At 50.4% G+C, this 21,999-nt stretch overlaps 9 protein-coding genes across 9 annotated transcripts; 3 read left to right on the forward strand and 6 right to left on the reverse strand.

The window, feature by feature from the left end:
* Positions 1 to 495: 495 nt before the first annotated feature.
* Positions 496 to 1,210, reverse strand: BDV27DRAFT_165916 (MGMT family protein; the record flags this gene model as incomplete). Its single annotated transcript, XM_032074055.1, has 1 exon — positions 496 to 1,210. The coding sequence occupies exon 1, from the start codon at positions 1,090 to 1,092 to the stop codon at positions 496 to 498; it is 597 nt and encodes a 198-aa protein (XP_031925858.1). The 5' UTR covers positions 1,093 to 1,210.
* A 273-nt stretch (positions 1,211 to 1,483) lies between these two features.
* Positions 1,484 to 3,795, reverse strand: BDV27DRAFT_130945 (putative MFS monosaccharide transporter). The gene is made up of 7 exons (XM_032067523.1): positions 3,176 to 3,795; positions 2,967 to 3,120; positions 2,528 to 2,919; positions 2,399 to 2,481; positions 2,120 to 2,348; positions 1,973 to 2,070; positions 1,484 to 1,921 (listed from the first exon to the last, which is right to left on the reverse strand). The coding sequence occupies exons 1-7, from the start codon at positions 3,570 to 3,572 to the stop codon at positions 1,613 to 1,615; spliced, it is 1,662 nt and encodes a 553-aa protein (XP_031925859.1). The 5' UTR covers positions 3,573 to 3,795; the 3' UTR covers positions 1,484 to 1,612.
* A 776-nt stretch (positions 3,796 to 4,571) lies between these two features.
* Positions 4,572 to 6,171, reverse strand: BDV27DRAFT_130948 (GrpB family protein). Its single transcript, XM_032067524.1, has one exon. The coding sequence runs from the start codon at positions 5,427 to 5,429 to the stop codon at positions 4,833 to 4,835; it is 597 nt and encodes a 198-aa protein (XP_031925860.1). The 5' UTR covers positions 5,430 to 6,171; the 3' UTR covers positions 4,572 to 4,832.
* Positions 6,172 to 6,682: 511 nt separating this feature from the next.
* On the forward strand, positions 6,683 to 8,741 carry BDV27DRAFT_130949 (dihydrolipoyl dehydrogenase). The gene is made up of 4 exons (XM_032067525.1): positions 6,683 to 6,962; positions 7,061 to 7,140; positions 7,206 to 7,688; positions 7,756 to 8,741. The coding sequence occupies exons 1-4, from the start codon at positions 6,827 to 6,829 to the stop codon at positions 8,593 to 8,595; spliced, it is 1,539 nt and encodes a 512-aa protein (XP_031925861.1). The 5' UTR covers positions 6,683 to 6,826; the 3' UTR covers positions 8,596 to 8,741.
* On the reverse strand, positions 8,742 to 11,338 carry BDV27DRAFT_130952 (phosphoribomutase PRM15). The gene is made up of 9 exons (XM_032067526.1): positions 11,240 to 11,338; positions 10,998 to 11,185; positions 10,611 to 10,930; positions 10,530 to 10,548; positions 10,464 to 10,473; positions 10,229 to 10,409; positions 9,891 to 10,180; positions 9,160 to 9,833; positions 8,742 to 9,104 (listed from the first exon to the last, which is right to left on the reverse strand). The coding sequence occupies exons 3-9, from the start codon at positions 10,893 to 10,895 to the stop codon at positions 8,941 to 8,943; spliced, it is 1,623 nt and encodes a 540-aa protein (XP_031925862.1). The 5' UTR covers positions 10,896 to 10,930; positions 10,998 to 11,185; positions 11,240 to 11,338; the 3' UTR covers positions 8,742 to 8,940.
* An 88-nt stretch (positions 11,339 to 11,426) lies between these two features.
* On the forward strand, positions 11,427 to 13,722 carry BDV27DRAFT_14839 (fatty acid desaturase). Its single transcript, XM_032070909.1, has 2 exons — positions 11,427 to 11,866; positions 11,947 to 13,722. The coding sequence occupies exons 1-2, from the start codon at positions 11,646 to 11,648 to the stop codon at positions 13,403 to 13,405; spliced, it is 1,680 nt and encodes a 559-aa protein (XP_031925863.1). The 5' UTR covers positions 11,427 to 11,645; the 3' UTR covers positions 13,406 to 13,722.
* A 38-nt stretch (positions 13,723 to 13,760) lies between these two features.
* Positions 13,761 to 16,041, reverse strand: BDV27DRAFT_130955 (ASCC2 family CUE domain-containing protein). The gene has a single exon (XM_032067527.1). It carries the CDS (start codon positions 15,945 to 15,947, stop codon positions 13,878 to 13,880), a length of 2,070 nt encoding a protein of 689 aa, XP_031925864.1. The 5' UTR covers positions 15,948 to 16,041; the 3' UTR covers positions 13,761 to 13,877.
* A 210-nt stretch (positions 16,042 to 16,251) lies between these two features.
* Positions 16,252 to 16,994, forward strand: S10a (40S ribosomal protein uS10). Its single transcript, XM_032070917.1, has 4 exons — positions 16,252 to 16,341; positions 16,415 to 16,498; positions 16,615 to 16,838; positions 16,899 to 16,994. Exons 2-4 carry the CDS (start codon positions 16,457 to 16,459, stop codon positions 16,981 to 16,983), a joined length of 351 nt encoding a protein of 116 aa, XP_031925865.1. The 5' UTR covers positions 16,252 to 16,341; positions 16,415 to 16,456; the 3' UTR covers positions 16,984 to 16,994.
* A 385-nt stretch (positions 16,995 to 17,379) lies between these two features.
* BDV27DRAFT_146659 (FG-nucleoporin nup42) lies at positions 17,380 to 21,152 on the reverse strand (the record flags this gene model as incomplete). The annotated part of the gene is made up of 7 exons (XM_032070611.1): positions 17,380 to 18,934; positions 18,986 to 19,019; positions 19,288 to 19,383; positions 19,809 to 19,813; positions 20,103 to 20,647; positions 20,710 to 20,939; positions 20,999 to 21,152. 7 exons carry the CDS (start codon positions 21,150 to 21,152, stop codon positions 17,380 to 17,382), a joined length of 2,619 nt encoding a protein of 872 aa, XP_031925866.1.
* Between the last annotated feature and the right edge of the window lie 847 nt (positions 21,153 to 21,999).

A 21,999-nucleotide genomic window follows, 5' to 3' on the forward strand; every position in this document is an offset into this window, starting at 1 on the left:
AACAAAGAGAAGAGTAATCTGCTGCTTTTTTTTTCCTTTTACCCTAGTCACTGGGAAGTGCCGTAAATAACATTCTAGGAAAAAGTTTATACATACTGGTGTTTCAAGTTTTTTTTCTTGCCCTGGGTTCATGTTAGTCAGGTACGTATATAGTTGGATCATTAACCTTGAAGGCTTTTTTTGAGTCTTAAGTCCTAGTCTTACTCTGAGACGAGTAGATGTGCTTGGCAGACGGGCAATTACATTGCATGAAAGAGATAGGAATAGAAACAAGAATGCTTTTTGCTTTAGTGTATTAAAAAATAAATAAATAAATAAAAACAACCATAAACAAATAGGTTATCTTTCTCAGTTCGAGATACTTTACATAACTATCAGGATTTTGATACTTCCCCAACCATCCCCCAGTTCATACCTATCTTCCTAAACAATTTAACCCATCCCATCAATGAACAAAACACACACACACACAGACACACACATATTTATATATAATCACAAAGCAGGAAACCCAACAAAACACTCCCCCTTCGCTCTCCACCGTCCCTCCCCACCACTACCCTTCCTACTACCACTACCAATACTACTACACGTTCCCATTCCCTTAGATCTGTCTTTAGCTGAACCAACCCACTCAAACCCCACCCCCTCCTCTTCAAGCATCATTCTCTTCCTCTCCAGATTTGCATGTCCGCTCGCCGGCCCAGCGCCCATGTACCCGCCCAGCCCGCCGTCGGCACTGAGTACCCGGTGACAGGGCACGTCGGGGGCGAAAGGGTTCGTCCGCATGGCGGTGCCGATGGCGCGTGCACTGGAGTTGAGATGCTTTGCGAGAGCGGCGTAGGTGGTCCAGCGGCCGGCGGGGATGGAGAGGAGGGTTAGGTATACCCGCCGGCGGTGGGGGGTTAGGGTTGGGTGGGATTTTATGCGGTGGATTTGTTTGAGGATTTTGGGGGTTGGGGTTGGGGTTGAGGTGGGGGAGTTGTTTTTGTGTGGAGATGGAGATGGAGATGGAGATGGAGATGGAGATGTGGTTGTGGTTGTGGCTGTGGTTTGTTGTGGTTCTGGTTCTTGGGGTTTGGTGGCGGTCATGGCTGTTCTTTTTGGATTCTTTTTATTTGTTTTGTTGTCTTTAGGGAGTGTTGGAGGGCTGGGCTGGTTAGGTGGTTTGTATTTGCATGTTTTACTGGAGTTACGTACCTAAGTGGTGATATTGGTTTGGTTAATAAATTATATAGATTGGAGGAAGTGAGGTGGTGGGTAGAAAGTATTGTGGTAGGTTTTATATGCTTCTTATGATGGATGTTCCGTTGATGATGTTGTGGAATTGACCAATCAGGTTCTGCGTTGGGATCGACCCTCTGGCACTTCACACGATCTACAACATAAATACTACCAACTACCAGGTAGTAGTAGATTAACCCCCTTAAAGATACGACTTACAGCCTGTGATATTAGAGAAGAGAATAGAATGTCATTGACGACCAGTCTTTGCAATATGGCGTCGGGTATATCGCACAAGTGGGTATCCCTGATCTACATGTATATTATAGCGTGTTCAACCGTCACCTCGTTGAGTCGTTCCTCATCCATGTGCAAAAAGTCCTCCCCACTACGCACTCAAAGCATGCTCCTCATGTGCATCTGTCGGCTTCCCCATCTCCGGATCCACCGCGCTGTTCTTGCGGTTGGCTGTTTCAATGTACCCTGGATTTTCCGCCTTGAGACGGGCGAAAGTGCGCTCGGCATCCCACACCCAGGGTGTATCGGCAGCAAACAGCAAGTCCATGTCCTCCAGTGTCCGCTGGTTACTCTCCGGATAAAGAGCCCATACCATCGGGATGGTGATGACATTGCTGGCCGCAAATACATACAGCGTCTTTTCGCCGATGGCCTCGAACATCACTGGGCACAACAGAGTCTAGCCAATCAGTCAGTGAGCCTCTCAAATAGTCTGTAGGGCATTTCTTACCAGCCAGCCGTTTCCAATACTCCATCCCACAACACCCCAGGCGTTTCCTTTTGCGCGGACCGCCAACGGATATATCTCAGCAGGATAGATCCATGGTACTAATCCAGTTAGCAGAGCCAACAGAAGTAGTGGGAGCATCCTACGTACCTGTCAACCACGTAGCTCCAAAGACAGAAGTGAAAATGAAGACCATCGACGCTGCGGCGGCGCCAAAGGAGTTGGCCCGAGAGAGATTTCCATCCGCTCGGGCATCAATGGCAAGCCGGGAGAAGCCTCCGGCTAGGAACATGGCGATACCCTGCGCGGTGGATCCCCAGTACAAAGTCCACCTACGACCAATCCGGTCAAGTGTGAAGACACAGACAAGGGTAGCAAACTAATCCTGTCAGTCATGTCATTACCGGGGGGGGGCTCTGGCCATCCTACCATATAGAAGACATTATTCAAACCACTGATCCACTGGCTCTTCATCGAGTCGAATCCAGCAATGCTAAAGATAGTTGGAGCATCTACACTCGTCAGTGATGTACTTGTGGGAGCTTCGAGTAGACATACAAACGGTAACACCAGCAATGCCGACCCATTCCTGCATGATCTGCAGCCAGACTACCAGTTGGACACGTCGCCCAAGATGTAGCTTGCCTGTTTTGTAGCCGAAGAGCATCGCCAAATAAGAAGTGCTATGGTTCATGCTTTTCTCCATCTCTGCCACGTTTTGGATGTCCCGGAACTCCGCCTCAGCGCGAACTGCGTCCTCATCGCTGCTTCCACGGAGCCGCCCAAGAATGTAGCGGGCTTCTTGCTCGCGACCGACTTTAACCAACCATCGTGGGGACTCTGGGAAAAACCAAACAACGACAAACAGGAGGAGTAAAAAGATGATTTGGAACGCGATCGGGAATCGCCAGCGGAATGGAGACTTCCCCCCATCGATGAAGGACAGTCCACTAGAGTCTATTAGACAAGTCTAGATGTTTGGAAGGTTAAAACCTACAATTCCAGCCAATAAGCTAGGACGACACCGAAGATGTTCAGAGTAAATTCAATTGCAATAAATTGTCCTCGAGATGTGTGCTCGGCAGTCTCTGTCGCCCAGACCGGAACAATTGCGTTCAGAATACCAGTGCCAATGCCATTGATAAAACGCGCTGAGTAGTTGTTAGCCTATAGGGTCTGGGAGGTGCTCACCCGTAGTAGACTTACAGCAAATCATCCAGTTGTGGTTTTGCGCGGAACACTGCAATGCAGCACCAAGAATAGCCCAGAGAGCGCCTGCCGCAATGGTCTTGATCCGGCCAATACGATCTCCGGTCCAGCCACCAAGGAGTGCGCCGAACAATGTCCCCAGATAATAGACTGACACGATTCCACCTTGCAGCAGACTGTCCGTCACAACTGGGGTGAGATAGCCGTCCTTCATCTCGGTGTACCCGAATCCCATGAGGTCGATGTAGTCTTTCGAGTTGTTGACTCCTGCCATCATGCCCTGGTCGTAGCCGAAGAAAAGAATCGACAACGCCGCAACACTGTTGATGCCGATGAGAAGCTTGCGCTTCTCCAATTTGTGGACAACATTCCACTTGGGTATCTGATCACACATGGCGAGAAGCCAATGTCTTGAAAATTAACAGCGAAGAATGACTCAATAACCCAACAAAGGGGGCGCCTCGGGACCCTCCACTTCTTGCTCAAATAGCTTTATAGAAAGGTTAAGATACGAATAGTACCGCCAGAGACCTCCCACAGACACCTGTGGGGTGATACGAGGTCTATATATGGGCTTGCCGAAAAACTGCAATCGGCCGATGGCTGACGGCTATTCTGTTCTGCATAGTGATCGACCGGGCCATGGATGATACTCGAGGCCATTTTGAATCGAATTAGGTTACATTCCGTGTGGGAGAAACCTAGAAGACTGGGTTGGAGACATAGCACATGCAAGGTAGTTAATTTCTCCACCGAGGAGTACGATATTACTCGCCAAACGGCCCCGCAAGAGAAAAAAAATCTGGAGATAGCGAAAGCCGGATTTGGCTCCAGACCGGGAAGATACGAGTCAAAATCGGTAATCCGGGCGGCGGGAAAGACGATGCCATTGATATTTGGACCGGCTTTCTTAACCGGCAAGGGAACCCGGGAAAACTTCACCACACTTCATCTTCATAGAAAACCGACTTTTGCATCGCAGAAAGATTAAACCTGACAGCGCTAGCCGAGGACACGTTCGACTCGTTTAAACCTATAGTCGCAAAAGAGTGTTTCATTGCGTCAATTGGTGAAGATCGCCTTTTCGAAAAACCCGGTCCACGGACGGTGTCATAACTTGAGCACCAATCCGGGACGACGGAAGGATCCAGTATGGGCGTGAAGATTGACGAATACAGGCGTTGGCCAGTGCCATCTTTCATTGCGGGGATTCTGGGGATCTTTTGGGTGGGGAATTTTCCAGGAGAAAAAGGAAAAGTCGTTCGGGACTTCCCCGACAATGAGCAGGTGACTCGGAACACCTGATTCCCAGGTGAATTTATCCTTTTTTTTTTCTTTTTTTTTTTTCCAAGGTTGTCTTTCTACAATACCCTATGGGTAAAGCTACTTACATGGAGTCCATGCGCCGGTCGGACGTTGATTTACCTCCGACATGTTAGATACATTCTCATCTCACCTAATTCACTTACTAGAGATTACCCGTACGCGATTCAAAATTGAAATATAGTTCCCTAATCTTCGATATATATGAATATGTGTACCAGCCAAACGAGACCGAAGAACCGGCTTGCGCTCCAACCAACCTCATCGTTCATTGCTTTCCACAGTAAAACAGCAACCTATCTAATGATGTATCTCTTTACTCGTCGGGGTTTTAATCGTCCACGTACCCGTGCTCCTTGAGAGCTTTCTGGAGGATGTCAAGCACCACGGGTTGCTTGCGGGCATTATATTCCATCACGGTCTCCCCAGCCAATCGACTAGCGGCAGCTGCCTGCCGTTTGATATCTGCATACCTTTGGCGGTCGTCCTCATGATTGCGCAACCAGTCACGGAACAGTCGATGGCGAATGAGTTCCGCGCTATTCGGACCGAATATATGGATATTCGCATATGGTTCATTGGAACCGAAAAGGCGATGGTCATGCCAGCCAGGTTCGCGAAGCAAGAACTGAAAGCCCGCAGCCTCAAGGGCGGGCACGTAGGAGTCTTCTGCCGTGGGATCAGCAACAACGACGTCAACATCGATAACCGCTTTGGCTGGTAAACTTGGCACGCTGGTTGACCCGACGTGCTCAATAGAAAGAAGTCGATTGCCAAGGGAGCCAGCGATCCGGCGTGCAATAATCGCAAACGCTTCCGGCCATGTTGGATCCGGCTCCACGATCTCAATCAACTTTTGCGGCCGAGTTGAAACGATTTCGACGGCCGGCTCTTGAGACAACACTTTAATCTCACTCGTGGAGGGCATCCTGGTAGCAAGCAATGTCTTATGGTAATATGTATTCTACCGATGATGTTGCAGCTAGATCATGCTTCCAGTGATCCTGAGGACAGTTTTGCGCAAGATTGCATAAGCTGGATGACTCAGAATAAGATCAATCTTTCCCCCCTCCCCAAGACTCGTATTAGGCACCCAATAACTGGAGTGCGGCTAGTAACAATAAGGTATAGCCATTTCCCTGGATTCTTAAGAGAACAAGGGACTTCCATATCGGACCATATTGTCTCCGTATACTGGTCTTCAGCGATTCGATGTCACGAACTTCTATGCTTCTTAGCACACCAACTTGTTTCCCGGCATCACAGTCGCATTGAACGATCGATATTCTCATGTCTGCTTAGATCAGTAGATGTTCGATTTCGGCTGGACAAAAACTTGAACCCTTCCAGCTATAAAGCCTTCACTTAAGCAATACCTTTTCTGTCCATGTACCTACATGTGGACATTGCACTTTTGAAAAAGTCATTCATACCCAACAATCCAACCAACGCGGCCATCAGAAAAGCTAACAAACCATTCCTGCATAATAATTATCCCAAATGGCATCTTGGGGTTAGAAGTATCAAAAGGTCTTGTTGTCGGGGAACAGCGAGAGAGACATACTTCGATTACGTTATTTACCATGCAGGTGACTTGGGCCTCACTGGAAGATGCCGACGATAACCTTGGAGGTGTATTATTGATTCCACGTTACCCGCGGAGAACACACGACTTCCTATACGTCCATTTTTTGCCTTTTTCTAAGTTGATAATTCATACCAAAAGAAAGGCCAACATTGCAAGGTGCGAGAGATCTTCACTGAATTTACATGGAGCTGTTAGTCATCGTAGGTCAAGTGTCGCTTTTCCTTTTAGGCGGGTTTATGAGGTAATTATGGTTCACCGGCCCGCTGACAAAGCGTTGCAGATTGCCTTGAATCCTCCGTACACCACCGTATCGCGTATTGGACCTAGATAGAAGGTCTGGAATGCCTGGCGAGGTTGGCCAGGAGGAGATCCAAGAGCCCAATGACCTCATGCCCAGTTGAACTATAGACGTCCACTTTGTACGGCGTATGTGCCATACCACTGGGTCGGCAATATGGCAAAGGTTAGCCGAATTGACCCGAAGATCACTGGCCTGGATAATTACATACGCGGCGGAATACCGTATCAATACCGGCCCGCCAGCTTCTGCTGGCAAAACCTCAAGAAAGCTTCTTGTCCCAACATCCTTTTTCCCTATACTATACCCTTCTTCCTTCTACCACCTGCAATTGCTACCTCCCCTTTCCTCTCCACCTACTTTAATTGGAGGATTGGCTGTCCCTTATAATCTCTATCCCTGCAGTTTTTTTCTTCTTTAATTCCCCATCTTTTTCACCATGTTCCGGAGTCTCTTGCCGCGGGCTGCACCGCGGGCTGCCCTCCGCACTGCTCGCCCTCAACCTGTCCCTTCTAACTTCGTCGCTGCTCCTACCCTCTCCTTCTTCTCGAAACGTGGCTATGCCTCCGAGTCTGGTATGTGTCCGGTCTTTTCCCCTGCGATGAAACAGCTAGGGACAGGGCCTGCGCTTCCGAAAACGGCTGAGATAGGTTACTGATGGGCGTTGGGATAGGTGAACATGACCTTGTTATCATCGGTGGTGGTGTCGCTGGATACGTTGCTGCCATCAAGGCCGGTCAAGAGGGCTTGAAGGTGCGCTCAAACGCTCAGTGTACCTCAATCGGAGATTTTTTGCTAACCACGGAGATCGCCGACAGACTGTCTGTATCGAGAAGCGCGGCCGTCTTGGAGGCACCTGCTTGAACGTCGGCTGTATCCCCTCGAAATCTCTCTTGAACAACTCCCACCTTTACCACCAGATTCTCCACGATACGAAAAAGCGCGGTATTGAGGTCGGTGATGTCAAGCTGAACCTCGAGCAGATGATGAAGGCCAAGGACACCTCTGTCGAGGGTCTGACGAAGGGTATTGAGTTCTTGCTCAAGAAGAACGGTGTCGACTACGTCAAGGGTACTGGTGCTCTTGTTGATCCTAACACTGTCAAGGTGAACCTGCTCGAGGGTGGTGAACAGACCCTCCGCGGAAAGAACATCCTCATCGCCACCGGTAGCGAGGCCACCCCTTTCCCCGGCCTGAACATCGACGAGAAGCGCATCATCACTAGCACCGGTGCTCTTGCGCTGCAGGAAGTTCCCAAGAAGATGGTTGTCATTGGTGGAGGTATCATCGGTTTGGAGATGGTATGATTGCGAATTTTGCGACGTGAGAGGTTTGAGACATCAATCTCCGTACTAACGTTGGTGACAGGCTTCCGTTTGGTCTCGTCTCGGTGCCGAAGTTACCGTTGTTGAATTCTTGAACCAGATCGGTGGACCTGGTATGGATGCAGAGATCGCCAAGCAGGCTCAGAAGATCCTGTCGAAGCAGGGTATCAAGTTCAAGACCGGCACCAAGGTTACCAAGGGTGATGACAGTGGCGCTTCTGTTTCTATTAGCGTCGAGTCTGCCAAGGGCGGCAAGGAGGAGACCCTGGACGCTGACGTTGTTCTGGTTGCCATCGGTCGCAGACCTTACACCGAGGGTCTTGGCTTGGAGAACGTTGGTATTGAGAAGGACGAGCGGGGCCGTCTGGTCATCGACCAGGAGTACCGTACTAAGGTCCCCCACATCCGTGTCGTTGGTGACTGCACTTTCGGCCCCATGCTTGCCCACAAGGCTGAGGAGGAGGCTGTTGCCGCTGTTGAGTACATCACCAAGGGCTACGGTCACGTCAACTACGGTGTCATCCCCAGTGTCATGTACACTCACCCCGAAGTTGCCTGGGTTGGCCAGAACGAGGCGGAAGTCAAGGCCGCTGGCATCAAATACCGTGTCGGTACTTTCCCCTTCAGCGCCAACTCCCGTGCCAAGACCAACCTCGACACCGAGGGTCAGGTCAAGTTCATTGCTGATGCTGAGACTGACCGTGTGCTCGGTGTTCACATCATTGGCCCCAACGCCGGTGAGATGGTTGGAGAGGCTACTCTGGCCGTTGAGTACGGTGCTTCTTGCGAGGACATCGCCCGGACGTGTCACGCTCACCCCACTCTTTCCGAAGCTTTCAAGGAGGCTGCCATGGCTACCTACTCTAAGGCCATCCACTTCTAAGTTCATGTTACCAATTCGCCATCTGTATCTTTTTAGACTAGCTACGCTAGCAACCTGTAGCATTTGACTGGTTATATTTCCTATGTTGGCTGTGTACTGAGAGTTTATGAATAAAAGACATTATTCTTATCACAAAGAGTAACTGGACGGACGTCTCTGTCGTCATGCGAGACTAGTATGTGATTGTATTTGATGTGATGGTCCGGACTGGACACCAGTATGAAGAGATGGTATCTAGCTGAATTTCTACCAGCACGGAAGTGGGAGGCCCGTCCTTTCATCAGGACATTGCTATGGACTAGTTCCCAACGGCACTTAATTAGCGCAGACTCAACGGTTTACGCTCTATTCGGGAATCTGAAACACGTGGCCCGACGATGTAGGCATCTGTCTGCTATACGTCATGGACGGCGCAAAGGGAAGCACCCATTCCTTCAAAACAGCAAGGAAGGCGTTGCAAACAGCATCCACAGCCTGTTCACGAGACGCTCCACAGCTTTCAACATACACTTTCAAACAGTCAGTCACAGAATCCAAAGGGCCCGGGATGGGTATGCCACTTACGCTTAACTTTAGGCTCCGTCCCCGAGGCACGGAACGTAAACCGCACATCCTGATCCAACCAGAGAGTCAACATCTGGCTTGACTTATCTACTGGTAGCGTAGGCTTGTTGTCGGCCGTGCCGGAATCATAGCCTTCGGTCATATCTCGCCAGCGCAGAATCTTGAATGGTCCCAGGGTCCTCTCGGCTCTATAGGGTCCATTCCGGATAGCGCCGAACAAAGCCATTGTTGTCTCCGGGTTCGGGGAGCGGAAGTAATTGTTGAGGGTTTCATAGTGGCCATATTCCTTGAAGAGCTGCTGTAGTTTCATGTAGGGGGTGAGTCCTTGCGATTGCCATTTGGCTTGTGCTGCTAGGAAGACCATCGCTGCTGTGATACCGTCTTTGTCGTGGCAGACGGCTGGGAACATGTAGCCTAGTGCTTCTTCGAATGCGTAGGGGACATTGTAGCCCTCGCCTTCGAGGCGTCGGGCAATGTTCCCCATCCATTTGAAACCGGTTAGTGCTTCTTCGAATTGAATGCCCTTGGCTGTTGCCATTTTCTCGAGCATGCCTGTCGACACTGTGGAGTTTAGGACAGCAATGCGTGCGTCGTTTTTGTTCTCCAAGGAGTCAAACAGGTGCGATGCGAGTAAGACTCCGATATGATTACCTGTGAAAGAAAACCATGATCCGCTGAATGTTTGGTCAGATCATCGGTGGTATTCAATGATATCAGAGTGCAGCACGTACTCAACTTTCTCCGCGGCAGCAAAGCGATCCGCATCTGGATCATGGGAAATGATCAGGGTTTTGCCTTCCCTATCAGCGGTTTGCATGGCCAGGTCCAAAGCACCAGCTTCTTCGGGGTTAGGGAATGATACTGTCGGAAAATCCGGGTTGGGTTCTACTTGTTCCGGCACGGGCGTGAATTCGGTTACGCCCACAGACTGGCAGAGGTCGGGGAAGACAAGGCCTCCAACTCCGTGCAGGGGTGTGTAGACAAAAGGTCTTGGTTGTTTCCAGTCAGACACAGTTGAGTTCTACATGAGTGATTAGCGCTGTTGGAAGCAAAGTAGGTGGCCACTTACGGCGTAATCCCAAACTGTCTTTGTATAGTGAGGCAAGATGGTCTTGTATGCATCGGCGTGTAGATATTCGCATTCCTGAAGATCTTTCCAGGCGCCAGGCCACGGGGCCAAGTTTTCCTCAATCGATTGGGCTATCTCTACATCAATGGGGGTGTTGATCTGGGCGCCGTTCTTAAAGTAGCTGGGAGTATGTCAGTGATAACTAAATGGAACAGATGAGCAAGGTGTAACGGACACTTTGTAGCCTGTAGAAAAAGTGGTTAGTAGGTCAATGCATCGTATTTGAGGGACTAAGGCTTACCATTATCTTGTGCCGGGTTCTACTGGAGAGTTAGTTTTATTTTCATTTTCGGTTTTCTGGGGTCTTTGAGGGAAAACCTACATGGCTCGCAGTGATCATAATACCAGCAGCCGCTTTCAAGTGAGTTACTCCAAAAGGCACGGATGGAGTCACAGAGGGTTCGGAATAGAACCAAACCGGGATCTGTTGTGAGATGAAGGCATTCGCAGCTAGAGCTGCAAACTTGGCCGAGTTATGACGAGCATCATGGCCAATAACCACTCCGCCCGAAGCACTGTCCGTATGCTTATCCTTCAAATACTTGGCCAGGCCTTGGGACGCCTGGATGACGGTCAAAGAGTTCATGCAAGAGAACCCTGCCGCCATCCGGCCGCGAAGGCCTGCAGTCCCGAATTGAATTCCTATTGTTTACGGTTAACTTGAACTGGTCGGTACAATAACCATAGTAATTTATGACATGTCACATACGTTTTTGAAGCCGTTGCTCAAGATCAGCGACAGCGCCGGAATCCCGAAGTTGTTGGATCTCGGCGCGGGTGGTGGGGTCCTGCGACGTTAGAATGGGCCTGAAGCTTTGGGTGTCGGAGATATAAATATCGACGTCTACGTACTTGGTCCCACTCCAGCCATTTTTGAATGAGCGGAGAAAGTGAGTCCTACACCGGTTAGAAATGTGACATAGTATTCGTATGAGGGGTGGTGGTTACTACCATTATCGAGAACGAAAGATGATCATAAGATCTATTCTGAAAGAGGTAGTGTAGTAGGGTAGTAGGAGGAGGCAACACCGAATGATAGAGGAGGATGCGGAAATGGAGGAATGTAAGTGGACTGATTTAAAAAAAGGATGGGGTGACGATCGACAGCGCGTTTCCAATTCCTCAATAACGTCCACCGCTTCCACCCGCTGCGTACTAACTAATTAGACCCTCTCTCTGCTGCAACCTTCCTCCACTACTACTTCCCACTCCTTCCGATCCCTTGCTACCATTTTCCCTTCTTTTTCTTCTTCTTCTTGTTTTTCTTCCTTCCTTACCTACGCAGGCCGTACGATGTTGACCCGAACTACTTTACTCTACCGCGACTGAGCTGGATACGATCGTTCTCTTAAATATCATGGCCGACACTCTCAAAGCTGCCGCAACACCGACACCCACGTCGAGAAAGGATACTATCCTGTCACGGCGTTGGATCGAAGGTCAGATCGCCGAAGGCAAGCATGTTATTGTTTACGACGACCGGGTGTTGAAAGTCGATGCATGGATCAAATTCCATCCGGGTGGTGACAAGTCGATTAAGCATATGGTGGGAAAAGATGCGACGGATGAGATCAATGCGTATGTGTTTCGGACATCCTCGAATGCTAGTTGTGATATACTGGAAAGCCTTCCTGGATCACTAACAACCTTCCGTACAGTTTACATTCAAAGGAAGCGCGCCAGCGGATGTTGGCCTTCCAGATCGGACGCATCCAGGGTCCGTGGTTAAACTTCCTCCCACCGATCCAAGGCGGGAAGTTCCGCCCATATACCGAGGCAACTTGCACGTCAGATGAAGACAGTTCTGGTCAGGACATGTCTACACCGCCGTCTCCGATCTTCGACTCAGTTGACGCTAAGCCCGGCCTCCGCCGGCGAAAGTCTGTTTCCTCGGATACGTCCGTTTCCACCTCAGCGACCCCGGAGTTTGAGCCAAAGCCGTTCTTTCTCGACGCTCGAACCCAGGAAGAGATCGTCCTTGATGTTGCCAAATACCCGTCTTTGGATACGGAAAGCCAGGAGAGTATCAAACAGAAGTATCGTGCATTAGACCAGCGGATTCGTGATGAAGGCCTATACGACTGCAACTATTTCTCTTACTTCATTGAATGCTGCCGCTATACGCTCTTCGCGTCTCTGTCCTACCTATTCCTCCGCTTGGGTTGGTATGCAACCTCGGGATTCTTTTTAGGATGCTTCTGGCACCAGCTCGTCTTCACCGCCCATGATTCAGGACACATGGGCATTACCCATCATTTCCACGTGGACAGTGTGATTGGCATCATCATTGCCGATTACCTTGGAGGTCTAAGCCTAGGATGGTGGAAGCGCAACCACAATGTCCACCATATTGTGACGAATGCACCTGAACATGACCCCGATATCGAACACATGCCCTTCTTTGCCATCTCGCACCGTTTCCTCACCAGTCTCCGCAGCACGTACTATGAACGTATTATGACGTTTGACGCCTTTGCCAACTTCATGCTACGCTATCAAAACTATCTTTACTATCCGATTCTCTTGTTTGGTCGCTTCAACTTGTATCGCCTAAGCTGGGAATATCTGCTGTGCGGTCAAGCGCCGAAAAAAGGCCCTGCTTGGTGGCACCGGTGGTTTGAAATCGGTGGCCAAATCTTCTTCTGGTATTGGTTTGGGTACGGCGTGGTGTACCGTAGTATTCCCGACTGGGGTAGCCGGCTGATTTTCATTTTGATCTCGCACATGGTGACTGCCCCGTTACACGTGCAGATTACTCTCTCCCATTTTGCCATGTCGACGGCCGACCTGGGTGTCAACGAGTCTTTCCCCCAGAAGATGCTTCGCACCACCATGGATGTCGACTGCCCAACCTGGCTTGACTTCTTCCACGGAGGTTTGCAGTTCCAGGCCATTCACCACCTGTACCCACGCATCCCACGCCACAACCTGCGTCGTACTCAAAAGTTAGTTATGGAATTCTGCCGCGACACTGGCATCCCGTATGCCGTCTTCACCTTCTACGATGGCAACAAAGAAGTTATCGGAAAGCTTGGTGATGTCGCGAAGCAGGTCCGTATCCTTGATGAATGCCGGAAGTCGTGCGCCCAACAGGGCGTCTTCTCAGACCATCACTAGATGGCTACCGTGCTCTTCTAGATGCGTACTGCCCCTCTGATTAACCGTGGTCTCTGCGATCAACCGCATACTCTGGCCCCGTGTATATATTGCACAGTTGTATATAATAATGCCTGCGGACTGTCTTGGGGTATCGGTACCGGCCACCGTTGGAAGATTTGATGTCGACAGATTCGTAATGCCCTATTGATGATGAGATAATGTCCCTCAGTTTGACGTCGGTTATTATTTATATGTATGAGCATCCACTTTAGAGAGTAGAATTATGATCATACCATATGACTTACAAATCCACGTTCCCTTACATATTATACTTGTCCAGGCCCTGCCTTTCCATATATGTACGCTTGTTTTCTTTACTCAATAACGCCCAACATCCGGGGTCTATTAAAGAATGCAGTATGTACACAAACCACGAGGCTCTATGGTCATCATTACAGCATCATGAAAAATCACCATTCATCAGCTAGCATCACCCCATCATACCTCCAGCCCGCGCCACTTTCTTAGCTCTCTGCTGTCGACGATTATGGTTCGCCCTACTGGCCTTATTCTCCTCCTTCCTCTGCCGCTGTGCGGTCGTATTCCCGTCACCGGAACCACCCGCATTACCACCACGCCCGCGTCCAGCACCACCACCCCGTCGACCGCCACGACCACGCCCCCTACCGGGGCCGCCTCTACCTCGAGACCCAGAACCAGCCGGCTCATCAGTCTCACTCCCAGACTCCCCATCACCCCTAGGCCCAGGCCTCCGATAAGCCGTGGGCTTAATCTCCGGCTGCGTAAGACCTGTCCCACCAGGCCCAACCACCGAAAGCGACAACCGATCCTCCAACTTCGCCAACCGCTTCGAATCCCGCGCCAGCATAACAGCCCACCCCTCAATCGCTTCATCCGTCATGCCCGTCTCACGCTTCAGTGAAGCCCGCGGCTGTGATCGACGGGTTGCCGAGTCCCGAGCAAACAGCGCCGGCGTAGCCTTGTACGTCCGGAATAGTGTTAGATCGAGCTCGTCCGCTTTCTGTTTCGCATCGGCGTCTGTGTCAGTGGTGGTGGCGTCCACGGTGCCACCTACGTCTGCTACGTCGTAGGTATCGTCGCGTTCGTCGTCATCTGAGTCGAAGGTCGCCAGCGCTGACATGATGGCCGCTTTATTGGCGGCGTGTTTGCTGCGATCTGCGAGGATGTCGTCTGCTGTTTGGTCTGCATTTGCGCGGCCGAAGCGCAATTTGTCTGTTTCGGCGAGGTCGGCCAGGTCGACGTCTTTGTCGAAGACGTTTTTGCGGGGTTGAATTGGTGGAGAGGGGATTTCTGGTGGTGTTGGGCGGGGAGGGAAGGGGTCGTGCTTGGGGGTAGTGGTGTTAGTAGTGGGGAGCTGTTCTGATTTATCAAGGTCCCGGAGTTCAGGGGGGATAGAGTCATCCAGGAGATGTGCGATGACGGTCTCCGGGTTATCGTCGTAGACATCAAGTAGACGGACAATGTACCCCGATCCCAGGTCAGGGAAGAGGTCTTGGATCTGCGTGACGAGGGACATTCTGTGGATGTGCATGTCTTCTGCTTGGGGGAGATCTGTGGCGGCTCGGGCTTTGCCTTTGTCAAGCCTTTTCTTTTGTTTCTGGTAGCGGTGGTGGAATACATTTGATTCAGTTTGGTATACGCGCAGACTGGAGAGGAGATCTTGGCCGCGTTTCTGCGGGTGCGAAATTAGATACCGGTCCAGACGGGCGAGGAGATCTGAGCTGCAGATGAGATCGGAGAGGAGGGTGGGTTCCTTCTTTGTTGTGGGTGCGTTGATCCCTGCGCTGGCTTTTAGGCTGAATAGCTGGTCCAGAAGTAGGGAGAGGTTTGGTTTCGGGCCTTTTAGTAGAGATGTAAGGCCGACGTAGACGATGGCGACGAGTACTTTGCGGAAGTCGTCCGTCTTGTGTGCTTGATATGCTTCGCAGCATGTGTCCAGGAAGTCGGAGCCGGCCATCAGCGCCTGGCCGCATGTGGGGAGGACAGAGCCCAAGATGGTTAATAGGCGAATGTCAGAGATGATCTTTGAAGCTTGTGCGGGGCTTGACATGGACAGCTGTTTCGTCATGGTTGTCTTTGCCTTCTCGAGGCTCGATGATATCGTCTCTTCATGCTTGTCCCATGCTTCGGATAGTAATTTCTTCAGCGCAGAGCTGGAGGGATAACAGCTGCACACGTTGCCCAGGTACTTCCATTCCAGTAGATCAGGTGGTGACGTGGGCGCGTCCAACAAGAGTCGTCTTGTGAGCAAGAAACATAGCTTCCGTAGTGTTCTTGCTCTCGGCCCCATATGCAAACCCGGCGTACGAGTGCTTGCCAGCTGGTCATAGAATGAAGCCAAGAAGGTGACTGCGGAGTCATCTGTGGACGCATGTTCTGTGAATTCCGCATCGGATGCTTCTATGCGCAGGGTCAGAAGCAGGATCCACGCATCTATATAGAGCTCCCATTCCTGGGGTGGTATGGCACTTTGCACCGCGGGGGGTGGAACTGGTGCAAGAGGAGGCCAATTTGCCATGACACAGCGGTTCTACAAAAGTAACGACGCAGAAACAAGAAGTATGCTAGAGAATAAAAGCTCAAAACGAAAGTAAAAAAAAGGGAAGTCAAGAATATATCGTCATCATTAAACTTGACAATCAGCCCCATATTCTTTATCGCATTTATCAGATGGCATGTCATTGGTGATCTGCTGACTCATTCACCCCGGGCGCCCGATCCGGTTAGCACAAGATAGGCGAGCGCCAAGACACAGCACCCGCACAAGCGGCGCTAAGCGCACTATCGAAAAAAAAAGCGAAAGAATTCACGATAATAATAATCGCGTATCGCCCAGAGCTATTCCAACGGCCATCATCACCTTACCGAACCTCGAAGTTCAGGTCTTGATTGGCAACTAGCCTTACTTTACGGTTGGTCCCCCCACTCCCACATTTATCTCTTTTTCCTTCTTCCCCTTCTTGCAACTAACCCGTCGACCTCTAGCCATCTCAATCCCGGTCTCCCCACCGCAAACCAACCGTCAAGATGTCTTTCCAGAAGCCCGAGAAGGATTTCGGCGAGGGCCCTGTACGTTGATCCAACTGCTCTCCAACCCCAAGTTCATCTCAAGAAGAAGATGACGGACGACGGGCGGAAGAGAAGCTACGAAACAATGCGCCAGCCATACTAACAGTCCCCAACAGAAGGTCCACAAGATCCGTATCACCCTTACCTCTCGCAAGGTCGCCTCCCTCGAGAAGGTTTGCTCTGAGCTGATCGAGCGTGCCCGCTCCAAGTCCCTCCACGTCAAGGGTCCCGTCCGTCTTCCCACCAAGACCCTTCACATCTCCACCCGTAAGACCCCCAACGGTGAGGGTTCTAAGACCTGGGACAAGTACGAGATGCGCATCCACAAGCGTCTCATCGAGTATGTTGCACTTCATCTACCCTTGTGACTAGAGAAGCGGTTACTAACGAATTGATTCAGCCTCCTCGCCCCCACTGAGACTGTCAAGCAGATCATCATCAACATCGAGGCTGGTGTTGAGGTCGAGGTCACCATTGCCGCTTAAATTTACTCTAAAATGTTCTAGTTCAGTCTAGGGAGGGAGTGATATCCGCTCTTGACTGGGGTGGGCGAGTTTGGCGCGTGCTGGGCTTTCGTCGATATCCGCTAGAATCTGGCATAAAAATGGAAAAGTTTGTGGGAAAGTACTCTTTGGTGTTGTTGTACGCTGGTTGTAGAACGTATGTAACGTATGGAATATGTAGAACCGTAGGACGTGTACGGTTGTAGATTTGTAGTTTGGTGTTGCTTGGCAATCCTGTTCACTGGATGGCTGGTTGAAGGCGCCCTGTCTTCCATGTGATCGTCATATTAAAAGAAAAGAAGTAACTATATACTACAAAGTTCGTGAAGTGCATATCGAAAAATAAAAAACCATGGTATCCTCGACGTTCTCCAGGCCCTAAAAGTCGAAGCTCACCCATTCCGTCTTAGGTGGCACGCTGGGAATAATGCCGTCCTTGAAGTATCCGTTTTTCACAAAGAACTCATACTGTTCCGTAACCTCGGGGGTATACTGTTCCGGTTTTCCTGTTGCATCTCTCAAGCTCGCCTGGTCGGGAGGCCCATCCGGGAAGAAGATGCGAACATATGTTTGGCGGTCCTGAGGGTGCAGATAACACGGGTTGTTGTCAATATACTTGACTGGTTGTCCTTTCCATGTGGACAGTCTCTTGGTCATAGGGTCTCGGACCGTCTGGCCAGCTAAGGGTGGAATGGGGCTGAGCTGGTTCGGATCCTCAACCTTGATGATGGCAGGAGGACCAGTGCCTGCCGTGGCGGTAGGAATTGGGGGTTGTTGTTGTTGTTGTTGTTGAGCGGGCTGTGCGAACCCGGATGCTGGCTGGCCAAAGGGTGAAGGAGTGGCCTGTGATTGTTGTTGTTGCTGCTGTGGTTGACTGGGAGCCCCGAAAGGATTTGGTGCGGTGGGTGGCTGGCCAAATGGGTTTGACTGTGGCTGGGGTTGGGGCTGGCCAAATGGGGATGATGTTTGTGTGGGCTGGCCGAAGCTGCCCGTTGTCGCTGGGGTTGTTGATGACTGTCCAAATCCAGAAGATGTTGCAGGTTGTTGATTAGCAGCCTGTGCAAATGGAGACACGGCTGATGCGGCTTGGCCAAAACCGACACCTGCGCTTTGATTTTGGTTTGATATTGCGCCAAAAGGAGATGCGTTGGCGGATGTGCCGAATGATGAGCCTCCTAATGTTGAAGGTTGCCCAAACGCTGATGTTTGACCGAAAGCGGGCTGGCCTGAGTTCGACTGGCCTAAACTGGGCTGTCCAAACGCTGGTTTACCAAACGCAGGCTGTCCACCACCTAGCCCCGAAGGTTTACCAAAGGCTGATCCCGAACCCAATGTACTTGATTGTCCAAACCCAGAGCTCTGCCCCAAGGTAGATGGTTGACCAAATCCCGATGGCTGACCTAACGCCGATGGCTGACCGAACCCAGAGGGCTTGCCAAAGGCTGATCCTGAGCCTAAAGCACTTGGTTGTCCGAAACCAGAGCTCTGCCCCAATCCCGACGGTTGGCCAAATCCCGATGTCTGACCGCTAGCAGCTGGCTGGCCGAATGCTGAGGGTTGACCAAATGGAGACGGACTTTGACTGGCCGCAGGACCCGTCTTGCCTTCTGTGATATCAATTCTATTTGGGTGTTCATTGATACCATCAACGATGTATTTCACGGCACCGCCAAGGTCGTTCAATATGACATCCATTTGTTTCAATGCCTCGGCGTACAAAGCCTGAGCCTCTTGGACTGCCTGCTCTGCATTTCCTGTTGCAGCAGCTTCATAGTGACGCAGCCGCAACTCTTCGAAGGATTGCTCTCGCTGGACACCTCCAAACAATTGCTTTGGAGCGTTTTTACCAGGACCATAACAAGAAAAGACCCATTCTGGACGACTCTTACCAGCGGTTAGGTCGGCCTTGATATCATCTGCTGTGATACCATAGCTTTGCTTGCGTCAGTAGGGAATTTCTTGTTGCCAGAAGTGCATCACTTACTTTGCTGGCTGCTGGTTCTGTTGCGCATTACGACCTGTACTAATGTCAGATACAGAGGATACATGATAGACCGTGCAAAGGCAAGTTAGAAGAGTACTAGTTAATGCCAATTCCAATAAGTGTACTCAGGGCAATGAGTAGATTGTCTAACACCCATAAGGCAAAGATCACGTAGCTCACAATATCCCTTGAGGAATTTGTGACAAATAACCAAGCAGTAAGATTGGAACACGAAACATTCAGACGTTTCAGAGGGTGGGGAACAAAGATGAAGATGAAAGTGAATCAAAAGGAAGGCATACCTCCGAAGCCTCCTCCTCCACCTCCTCCAGACAGCACTCCAAAGCGGTTCCCTGAGCCTAAACTTGATTGGCCGGGGTGCTCGAATTTGCAGCGTTCTAATTCAATGATCAGTACATCGTCCACCAGAAGCTAGGAAGTAAGAAAGGAAAGACTAGGGTCGAAGAGGCTAACTCTACCTCCAAATTTACACCGGCCTTGCTGAAAGAAGCTGCAGACCACCATCTTGGCTTCTTTTCTGATATCGGATTTAACTGGAGATCAAAGTTCCCTGCTGGACTTTTGCAACAGGGTTCTTCAGATCAGAAATGACGCTCGGCTGGATATCAGTAGGCCAAGTACATTATCTGATGGAAGCGAATAAAGACAGCATATATTCGCGATCAACACCCTGAGTGAGTTATGAAAGTGGAAGTTTCTTGTTGATGAGCCGCCAGCGAATGAAGTGTTGTTCATCAGTCTGAAGTTTATGCCGGTGACAATACATTTCACCCAGTCGGAGTGCTTCCTGTCCTGCGCATACCCTGGCTGGTGTACGAGACCGGTATTGGTAAATTACAACATCATTCTATGACCTTGCGAACATTCACCATTATTTGTCTGTTAAAGAAGACCCTTCAATTTTATATCAATCTTCGATATCCTGGTACGGTGCTGTGCTGAGTACTATTATTACAAAGTGAATTTACGAAAGGCTCCAAATTCAAACTCCAAATTCTCCAATCCCCAAACCGGATCCATAAGAATTGAAATCGTGTCGCATTTCCAACAAGCTGCGGGCTCATTTCACAAAACTTAGTCATTGCGGTAGAGCTACTATGTCTGCGATGGTTGGATTCCTTGTCTGAGAATGTCCCAGTTCAGTCCATCGACCTTCTTTCCGCCCAAGGACTCGAGATCGGCAGACAAGTTCTCTAACTTCCCTGTCGCAAGACGACGCATCATGACGGTGTCCTTCGCGCCATGCAACCCCTTTGCATTTCCGTGGAGAAGACAGTCCTCAAACCACTCCTCTTCCTGGTCATCGAAGGGAAGACCAATCAATTCCATAGCGCGCTTGCTCCGGGTCTCGCCAGCTTCCGTCGAATGTACGAATTCAATTAGTTGCGTAAAATAATTCCGGCGAAGCAAGTCGTCATAGTTCCGGGTAAAGTAGAAGGCCTCCGTAATGCTGGAACGACAAAGGGTTCTGAAGAATGCTTTCTGGACCTTTGCAGAAGCCAGCGGTGGGCTCACGGTGAGGTAATACGCCATTACGAGGCTGTCATCGTGCTTTGGAAGCTGTGGTAGGGTGAGAACGTAAAGAATCTCATCGGGAAATGTTGGAATGATGGATGGTTCGGTCAAATATTCAATAGCGCGCTAGATTGACCGACGGCGTTAGCAAGCTATCATGGATCGCATGTCCGGTCTCCTCAACGTACCCTAAATTCTAACCTGTCTAGGTTCCAGAGTCCTTCAATAAAGAAACGGTACTTTTCAGGAAGATGGAATCGCCGCGAAAATTGTGAAGCATAGTCATTGGCCGCCCGGCAGTCCTTCAAGAGATAGTAGATCAAGGCCTGCTTGTGATGGATATCCAGTGGGGATGATACGATGTGCCCGAAAAGGGTTCGGAGGTCTGCGTTGGACTTTGGAGGGTATACTTTTGTCACTATATAGATATGCTGGTCAGGAACATTGTACATTTTATCAAAGCTTGGTCGATATTACCTGCTTTCACGCCCAGCAGACCTAGGAGTCTGTCGGCGAACAGCTGGTTGTCCAACGCCCGGCGGTTGGACAGAATCTGTTCAATGACTTTGCCATCATAGGCAAAGTTCTTGTTGAACGAGAATACACTGTCGAAATCTTCCCAAGGCGCCATTTTGGGCCGCGCCACACTCTTGTTAGCTGTGAGGCCTTTTTGATATAAATGCCAAAGATTACTCTTATCGTGTTGAATCCGTACCATGGTTACAATACATACGGATGACATAATACAGGCGGTGGCCGCCAGACTGTTGTGGCAGAAAAACAAGGCTTTTCCTCTTTGGGCGACAATGTAAACAACCCACTTCCACCCACCAGCGCTTTTTCAAACAGCCGGTAACATCGCGACACTGTCCCCGTTCACACTCGCCTTCATGAGGCCCTCCTTTGCGGACCATACCACCATAGCATAATGTCGTCAATCGCAAGAGGCAGGCCATCCCGGCGCTCTGCTCCTCGAAGAAGCTATGTCATGTCGGAGACATCTGAAGAGGAAGATCCCGGAAATGTGACCCCCACACCGTCCCAGCCTGACGTTGAAGAGGAGAATGAAGATGATTACACCCCAGTTCCCAAGAAACCAGCCACAAGGAGACGGTCTAGCAGGCGTACGACAGCTGATGCGCCTGCACCTACGCCTAGCACCGCACGCCCCGCACGAAGGTCCCGCAGGTCGACAACAGCGGAGCAGGAGGAGGTATCGCAAGTTGGTGAATCAAATGACGAAGGGAGTTCAGTTGCATCTGTAGAAGAGCCTGAATCGCCTTCACAAAATGTGGCGGCAACGAAAAGAAGAAGTATGGCATCCCGCAGGAGTCGTGACTCCATGACGCCCAAACCGGAACGATCCTCAGTCGAGCCCTCCGTGTCACCCCAGTCCCAAGCCCAATCCCAGAGAGCCAGCGTGCCACCACTCGGCGATATCACCGAATCCGCAGTGAACAAGTCCCCTTCGCCCGAGG

Source organism: Aspergillus caelatus (assembly GCF_009193585.1).
Source record: "Aspergillus caelatus strain CBS 763.97 unplaced genomic scaffold BDV27scaffold_131, whole genome shotgun sequence".
Lineage (NCBI taxonomy): Eukaryota > Fungi > Ascomycota > Eurotiomycetes > Eurotiales > Aspergillaceae > Aspergillus > Aspergillus caelatus.

Excerpts from the sequence above, each read along its gene's own strand:
- BDV27DRAFT_130945 (XM_032067523.1), bottom strand. The coding sequence starts at position 3,572 with ATGTGTGATCAGATACCCAAGTGGAATGTTGTCCACAAATTGGAGAAG. Across the intron at positions 2,349-2,398 it reads TGAATAATGTCTTCTATATG|TTTGCTACCCTTGTCTGTGT; the intron begins GTAGGATGGCCA and ends TGACAGGATTAG. Across the intron at positions 2,071-2,119 it reads TGGAGCTACGTGGTTGACAG|TACCATGGATCTATCCTGCT; the intron begins GTACGTAGGATG and ends TAACTGGATTAG.
- BDV27DRAFT_130948 (XM_032067524.1), bottom strand. The coding sequence starts at position 5,429 with ATGCCCTCCACGAGTGAGATTAAAGTGTTGTCTCAAGAGCCGGCCGTC.
- BDV27DRAFT_130949 (XM_032067525.1), top strand. The coding sequence starts at position 6,827 with ATGTTCCGGAGTCTCTTGCCGCGGGCTGCACCGCGGGCTGCCCTCCGC. Across the intron at positions 6,963-7,060 it reads TGGCTATGCCTCCGAGTCTG|GTGAACATGACCTTGTTATC; the intron begins GTATGTGTCCGG and ends GCGTTGGGATAG. Across the intron at positions 7,689-7,755 it reads GTATCATCGGTTTGGAGATG|GCTTCCGTTTGGTCTCGTCT; the intron begins GTATGATTGCGA and ends CGTTGGTGACAG.
- BDV27DRAFT_130952 (XM_032067526.1), bottom strand. The coding sequence starts at position 10,895 with ATGGCGGCAGGGTTCTCTTGCATGAACTCTTTGACCGTCATCCAGGCG. Across the intron at positions 10,181-10,228 it reads AGACAGTTTGGGATTACGCC|AACTCAACTGTGTCTGACTG; the intron begins GTAAGTGGCCAC and ends TCACTCATGTAG. Across the intron at positions 9,834-9,890 it reads GCTGCCGCGGAGAAAGTTGA|CGGATCATGGTTTTCTTTCA; the intron begins GTACGTGCTGCA and ends CCAAACATTCAG.
- BDV27DRAFT_14839 (XM_032070909.1), top strand. The coding sequence starts at position 11,646 with ATGGCCGACACTCTCAAAGCTGCCGCAACACCGACACCCACGTCGAGA. Across the intron at positions 11,867-11,946 it reads GCGACGGATGAGATCAATGC|TTTACATTCAAAGGAAGCGC; the intron begins GTATGTGTTTCG and ends CCTTCCGTACAG.
- BDV27DRAFT_130955 (XM_032067527.1), bottom strand. The coding sequence starts at position 15,947 with ATGGCAAATTGGCCTCCTCTTGCACCAGTTCCACCCCCCGCGGTGCAA.
- S10a (XM_032070917.1), top strand. The coding sequence starts at position 16,457 with ATGTCTTTCCAGAAGCCCGAGAAGGATTTCGGCGAGGGCCCT. Across the intron at positions 16,499-16,614 it reads AGGATTTCGGCGAGGGCCCT|AAGGTCCACAAGATCCGTAT; the intron begins GTACGTTGATCC and ends AGTCCCCAACAG. Across the intron at positions 16,839-16,898 it reads ATCCACAAGCGTCTCATCGA|CCTCCTCGCCCCCACTGAGA; the intron begins GTATGTTGCACT and ends GAATTGATTCAG.